This window comes from Procambarus clarkii, chromosome 45 (assembly GCF_040958095.1).
Source record: "Procambarus clarkii isolate CNS0578487 chromosome 45, FALCON_Pclarkii_2.0, whole genome shotgun sequence".
Taxonomy (NCBI): Eukaryota; Metazoa; Arthropoda; class Malacostraca; order Decapoda; family Cambaridae; genus Procambarus; species Procambarus clarkii.
In genome coordinates, this window is record NC_091194.1 from 7,721,922 (window position 1) to 7,729,421 (window position 7,500).

The window sequence follows — 7,500 nt, forward strand, 5'->3', positions numbered from 1 at the left end:
GTAAAATATCCGAGCCTGTCTGTGTCTCTGAATATCTGCCAGTACCTGTCTGTCTGTCTCTCTGTCTCTCTCTCCGGTTCTTACCCTTGTTTTTCCTCTCTTTTGGTTGTAGATTCCGTCAGGTTTCCCCGTCTACCTTTCCCCCATCTTCGTTACCTTATAGGTAATGTAGTCGTGACCCCCACACTCCACACTACCTCAGAGGTAAAGGTGTGGAGTGTTGCAGTGTGTCAAGGTCCCTTGGAACGCCGTACACAGGGCTCCTCGGTGGCAATATTGCTCATGCATCTTGCGTTCTCAGCCACCACAGACATGCCCCACCTCACTCACTCCCCTCATTTCTAAGTGCAAGGGCAGGGGGGGGGAGAGTAAAGGGGAGAGAGAGGGGAAAGAGAGAGTGTATGTACGAGGAAGAGAAAGTGGGTGTAGGGGTAGTGTAGTACTCACCTAGTTGTGTTTGCGGGGGTTGAGCTCTGGCTCTTTGGTCCCGCCTCTCAACCGTCAATCAACAGGTGTACAGATTCCTGAGCCTATCGGGCTCTGTCATATCTACACTTGAAACTGTGTATGGAGTCAGCCTCCACCACATCACCCCCTAATGCATTCCATTTGTCAACCACTCTGACACTAAAAAAGTTCTTTCTAATATCTCTGTGGCTTATTTGGGCACTCAGTTTCCACCTGGGTCACCTAGTGTGTGTGTGTGTGTGTGTGTGTGTGTGTGTGTGTGTGTGTGTGTGTGTGTAGGGGAAAAGAAAGTGTGTATAGGGGGGAAAGTGTGTGTGTGTGTGTGTATTAATGATTCAGACAAAAATGGTATACTATAAAATACTGAATAGAACCTAACCTAAGCTGTCCAATCAACCCTACCTTTAATACACGCTATCTTAGGCCTAATACAAAAATATGCTGTACTAGGCCCACGAATGTTTTTGTTTAGTATTGGTTTATTTGTTGCTATTTTTTTGGTTATAAAATGAAAACTATAAATCGTCAAAATTGTTATCTGCAACAGTCCACCTTTTGTACGTACGAGCAATTAGTTGACACAAGCACGACGATTGCCTGTGAAACCAGTTGCATTTTGACTTTTTTTTTTTTGAGATATATACAAGAGTTGTAACATTCTTGTACAGCCACTAGTACGCGTAGCGTTTCGGGCAAGTCCTTAATCCTATGGTCCCTGGAATACGATCCCCTGCCGCGAAGAATCGTTTTTTCATCCAAGTACACATTTTACTGTTGCGTTAAACAGAGGCTACAGTTAAGGAATTGCGCCCAGTAAATCCTCCCCGGCCAGGATACGAACCCATGACATAGCGCTCGCGGAACGCCAGGCGAGTGTCTTACCACTGCACCACGGCGACTGCCCAAACGTTAAGGCAGACCCCTCACAGTGTTCAAGAGAGAGAACTAGATAAGCACCTCGAAAGGATACCTGATCAACCAGGCTGTGACTCGTACGTCAGGCTGCGAGCAGCCGCGTCCAACAGCCTGGTTGATCAGTCCAGCAACCAGGAGGCCTGGTCGACGACCGAGCCGCGGGGACGCTAAGCCCCGGAAGCACCTCAAGGTAACCTCAAAGTAAGGTTGCTACTGGAAGAAATTCGGTGTATCAAGTGGTCTATTCTGCTTGTGATGAGTTGATAAGCCCTGAGAACTGTGTGTGATATTGTAGTCAACTCTGGGTTTTGCTCTCTGTCATTTCTCAAATATTTGGCTTTTTTTTTAGGCCAATTGCTTAAGTGTTTAAGAAACAAAATATCCTAATTATTACGGTGTTCAAAGGAGAATTGATAAAACACCTTTAAATGATACCTGATCAACCAGGCTGTGGCTCATACGTCAAACTGCGAACAGCGGGGTCTACACAACAGTCTGATTGACCAGACCACCAACCAGAAGGCTTGGTCAAAGACCGGGCCGAGAGGACATATATCGATCCCCGGAACCATTACAAGATAAGGGAGCCGGTCGGCCGAGCGGAGAGCACGCTGGACTTGTGATCCTGTGGTCCTGGGTTCGATCCCAGGCGCCGGCGAGAAACAATGGGCAGAGTTTCTTTCACCCTATGCCCCTGTTACCTAGCAGTAAATAGGTACCTGGGTGTTAGTCAGCTGTCACGGGCTGCTTCCTGGGGGTGGAGGCCTGGTCGAGGACCGGGCCGCGGGGACACTAAAGCCCCGAAATCATCTCAAGATAACCTCAAGATAACATTGCGGTATCCCTGATTAGTTCTCCACTGTTCACGAAGAACAAATCAAGATTAATATACTGTTTTTAGTTATCTTTAATATCTGTTGAACGGGATCTTGTCACAAAAGTATATTAAATTCCAGCTCCGTCCTTGACAGTTATGCTAATGTAAATATTATCAGCTGGGATTTTTTCTCTTCAGATTTGGGAAGTTGAAGTCTCTCATGATAAGGATATTCGTTATCTGTTCAGGGAATATTTCCACTGTTGCCCCGGTAAACTTGTTACCGGGGCAACAGATATAAAATACCAAAGATATAAAAATACCAAAGAAAGGGGCAGAGATACTAAGATAAATAGAGACATTAACAGAGAGAGAGAGAGAGAGAAAGAGAGAGAGAGAGAGAGAGAGAGAGAGAGAGAGAGAGAGAGAGAGAGAGAGAGAGAGAGAGAGAGAGAGAGAGAGAGAGAGAGTGAGAGAGACACACACACACAAGAGCTGGGTAGACCTAAGTACCGGTATATGGAACATGCATCAACAAGAGACCAGCAATATACTTAATAAGAGCTTGTAACATTGTCTCTCCCGCCTAGTGCGTTACGCGACTCAATCACCGCATTAGCAATGGCACTCTCTTGCTTAAAGATATCAACTCAAGTGTATTTTGAATAATACTTTTGGTGTAAATATATGACCATATCTATGAGTTTTTAATACTTCTGTGTAATATGACCATATTAATGAATTTTTAATACTTTTGTGTAAATATATGACCATATTAATGAGTTTTTAATAATTTTTTTGTGTAAATATATGACCATATTTATGAGTTTAATACTTTTGTGTAAATATATGACCATATCAATAAAAGTTTCAATCCTTTTTGTGCAAAAAATAGAACCTTTTTTAATGAAAGTTTCAAATACTTTTTTTTGGTGTAAATATATATATGATCATAGAAATAAATGTTTCAATATTTTCTCAATTACTTTCCGCATCATACGGAGTCAAGTTACCTTATGATAATTCCGGGGTTTACCATCCCCGCGACCCGGTGTCTGACCAGGCTGTTGGTGCTTGCAGCTCGCGGTCTGTGGAGAAAAATACCGTTCAAGGACGAGCCTATATTCACAAACGTTCGCTCAGTGAGCTTTATAAAGTCTAGTGATATTTTGTTTACAGAAATTTAGAACAGCTGAGGAGACATGGAAGGTTTTGGGAGTGTGGAGCAACAGCTGAGGAAACATGGAAGGTTTTGGGAGTGTGGAGCAACAGCTGAGAAAACATGGAAGGTTTTGGGAGTGTGTGGAGCAACAGCTGAGGAAACATGGAAGGTTTTGGGAGTGTGGAGCAACAGCTGAGGAAACATGGAAGGTTTGGGAGTGTGGAGCAACAGCTGAGAAAACATGGAAGGTTTGGGAGTGTGGAGCAACAGCTGAGAAAACATGGAAGGTTTTGGGAGTGTGTGGAGCAACAGCTGAGGAAACATGGAAGGTTTGGGAGTGTGGAGCAACAGCTGAGAAAACATGGAAGGTTTTGGGAGTGTGTGGAGCAACAGCTGAGAAAACATGGATGGTTTTGGGACTGTGGAGCAACAGCTGAGGAAACATGGAAGGTTTTGGGAGTGTGTGGAGCAACAGCTGAGGAAACATGGAAGGTTTTGGGAGTGTGGAGCAACAGCTGAGAAAACATGGATGGTTTTGGGAGTGTGTGGAGCAACAGCTGAGGAAACATGGATGGTTTTGGGAGTGTGTGGAGCAACAGCTGAGGAAACATGGATGGTTTTGGGAGTGTGGAGCAACAGCTGAGAAAACATGGAAGGTTTGGGAGTGTGGAGCAACAGCTGAGGAAACATGGAAGGTTTTGGGAGTGTGTGGAGCAACAGCTGAGGAAACATGGAAGGTTTTGGGAGTGTGTGGAGCAACAGCTGAGGAAACATGGAAGGTTTTGGGAGTGTGGAGCAACAGCTGAGAAAACATGGAAGGTTTTGGGAGTGTGTGGAGCAACAGCTGAGGAAACATGGAAGGTTTTGGGAGTGTGTGGAGCAACAGCTGAGGAAACATGGAAGGTTTTGGGAGTGTGGAGCAACAGCTGAGAAAACATGGAAGGTTTTGGGAGTGTGTGGAGCAACAGCTGAGGAAACATGGATGGTTTTGGGAGTGTGTGGAGCAACAGCTGAGGAAACATGGATGGTTTTGGGAGTGTGTGGAGCAACAGCTGAGGAAACATGGAAGGTTTTGGGAGTGTGTGGAGCAACAGCTGAGGAAACATGGAAGGTTTTGGGAGTGTATGGAGCAACAGCTGAGGAAACATGGATGGTTTTGGGAGTGTATGGAGCAACAGCTGAGGAAACATGGAAGGTTTTGGGAGTGTATGGAGCAACAGCTGAGGAAACATGGAAGGTTTTGGGAGTGTATGGAGCAACAGCTGAGGAAACATGGATGGTTTTGGGAGTGTATGGAGCAACAGCTGAGGAAACATGGAAGGTTTTGGGAGTGTATGGAGCAACAGCTGAGGAAACATGGAAGGTTTTGGGAGTGTTTAAGGAGAACCTGCGACACAAAATATTAGGTGAGACACTAAATACTAAAAGGGAGAGGCAGTACCAGGAGGGAGAGGCAGTACCAGGAGGGAGAGGCAGTACCAGGAGGGAGAGCCAGTACCAGGAGGGAGAGGCAGTACCAGGAGGGAGAGGCAGTACCAGGAGGGAGAGGCAGTACCAGGAGGGAGAGGCAGTACCAGGAGGGAGAGGCAGTACCAGGAGGGAGAGGCAGTACCAGGAGGGAGGGGAAGTACCAGGAGGGAAGAGGCAGTACCAGGAGGGAAGAGGCAGTACCAGGAGGGAAGAGGCAGTACCAGGAGGGAAGAGGCAGTACCAGGAGGGAGAGGCAGTACCAGGAAGGAGAGAAAGTACCAGGAGGGAGAGGAAGTACCAGGAGGGAGAGGAAGTACCAGGAGGGAAGAGGCAGTACCAGGAGGGAAGAGGCAGTACCAGGGGGGAGAGGAAGTACCAGGAGGGAGAGGCAGTACCAGGAGGGAGAGGCAATACCAGGAGGGAGAGGCAGTACCAGGAGGTAGAGGCAGTACCAGGAGGGAGAGGCAGTACCAGGAGGGAGAGGCAGTACCAGGAGGGAGAGGCAGTACCAGGAGGGAGAGGAAGTACCAGGAGGGAAGAGGCAGTACCAGGAGGGAAGAGGCAGTACCAGGAGGGAAGAGGCAGTACCAGGAGGGAGAAGCAGTACCAGGAGGGAGAGGCAGTACCAGGAGGGAGAGGCAGTACCAGGAGGGAGAAGCAGTACCAGGAGGGAGAGGCAGTACCAGGAGGGAGAAGCAGTACCAGGAGGGAGAGGCAGTACCAGGAGGGAGAAGCAGTACCAGGAGGGAGAGGCAGTACCAGGAGGGAGAAGCAGTACCAGGAGGGAGAGGCAGTACCAGGAGGGAGAGGCAGTACCAGGAGGGAGAGGCAGTACCAGGAGGGAGAGGCAGTACCAGGAGGGAGAGGCAGTACCAGGAGGGAGAGGCAGTACCAGGAGGGAGAGGCAGTACCAGGAGGGAGAGGCAGTACCAGGAGGGAGAGGCAGTACCAGGAGGGAGAGGCAGTACCAGGAGGGAGAGGAAGTACCAGGAGGGAAGAGGCAGTACCAGGAGGGAAGAGGCAGTACCAGGAGGGAAGAGGCAGTACCAGGAGGGAGAGGCAGTACCAGGAAGGAGAGGAAGTACCAGGAGGGAGAGGAAGTACCAGGAGGGAGAGGAAGTACCAGGAGGGAAGAGGCAGTACCAGGAGGGAGAGGCAGTACCAGGAGGGAAGAAGCAGTACCAGAAGGGAGAGGAAGTACCAGGAGGGAGAGGCAGTACCAGGAGGGAGAGGCAGTACCAGGAGGGAGAGGAAGTACCAGGAGGGAGAGGCAGTACCAAGAGGGAGAGGCAGTACCAGGAGGGAGAGGAAGTACCAGGAGGGAGAGGAAGTACCAGGAGGGAGAGGAAGTACCAGGAGGGAGAGGCAGTACCAGGAGGGAGAGGCAGTACCAGGAGGGAGAGGCAGTACCAGGAGGGAGAGGGAGTACCAGGAAGGAGAGGCAGTACCAGGAGGGAGAGGAAGTACCAGGAGGGAGAGGCAGTACCAGGAGGGAGAGGCAGTACCAGGAGGGAGAGGCAGTACCAGGAGGGAGAGGGAGTACCAAGAGGGAGAGGCAGTACCAGGAAGGAAGAGGCAGTACCAGGAGGGAGAGGAAGTACCAGGAGGGAGAGGCAGTACCAGGAGGGAGAGGCAGTACCAGGAGGGAGAGGCAGTACCAGGAGGGAGAGGCAGTACCAGGAGGGAGAGGCAGTATCAGGAGGGAGAGGCAGTACCAGGAGGGAGAGGGAGTACCAGGAAGGAGAGGCAGTACCAGGAGGGAGAGGAAGTACCAGGAGGGAGAGGCAGTACCAGGAGGGAGAGGCAGTACCAGGAGGGAGAGGAAGTACCAGGAGGGAGAGGAAGTACCAGGAGGGAGAGGAAGTACCAAGAGGGAGAGGCAGTACCAGGAGGGAGAGGCAGTACCAGGAGGGAGAGGCAGTACCAGGAGGGAGAGGAAGTACCAGGAGGGAGAGGAAGTACCAGGAGGGAGAGGAAGTACCAGGAGGTAGAGGCAGTACCAGGAGGGAGAGGCAGTACCAGGAGGGAGAGGAAGTACCAGGAGGGAGAGGCAGTACCAGGAGGGAGAGGCAGTACCAGGAGGGAGAAGCAGTACCAGGAGGGAGAGGCAGTACCAGGAGGGAGAGGCAGTACCAGGAGGGAGAGGCAGTACCAGGAGGGAGAGGCAGTGCCAGGAGGGAGAGGAAGTACCAGGAGGGAGAGGAAGTACCAGGAGGGAGAGGCAGTACCAGGAGGGAGAGGAAGTACCAGGAGGGAGAGGAAGTACCAGGAGGGAGAGGAAGTACCAGGAGGGAGAGGAAGTACCAGGAGGGAGAGGAAGTACCAAGAGGGAGAGGCAGTACCAGGAGGGAGAGGAAGTACCAGGAGTGAGAGGCAGTACCAGGAGTGAGAGGCAGTACCAGGAGGGAGAGGAAGTACAAGGAGGGAGAGGCAGTACCAGGAGGGAGAGGCAGTACCAGGAGGGAGAGGAAGTACCAGGAGTGAGAGGCAGTACCAGGAGTGAGAGGCAGTACCAGGAGGGAGAGGAAGTACCAGGAGGGAGAGGCAGTACCAGGAGGGAGAGGAAGTACCAGGAGGGAGAGGAAGTACCAGGAGGGAGAGGCAGTACCAGGAGGGAGAGGAAGTACCAGGAGGGAGAGGAAGTACCAGGAGGGAGAGGCAGTACCAG

At 50.6% G+C, this 7,500-nt stretch overlaps 1 protein-coding gene across 10 annotated transcripts in view; it reads right to left on the reverse strand.

Annotated features, from left to right (window-relative positions):
* The window catches only part of Plc21C (Phospholipase C at 21C), a 298,940-nt gene that overhangs the window by 152,205 nt on the left and 139,235 nt on the right, over positions 1-7,500 (reverse strand). For 5 of the 10 annotated variants that reach the window (XM_045761049.2, XM_045761048.2, XM_045761047.2 and 2 more), the window contains exon 2: positions 3,214-3,288. The exons of the other annotated variants lie outside the window; for them this stretch is intronic. In XM_045761049.2, the coding sequence (XP_045617005.1) occupies positions 3,214-3,288 (75 nt within the window). The remainder of the gene's footprint in view (positions 1-3,213; positions 3,289-7,500) is intronic. 10 annotated transcript variants of the gene reach the window in all.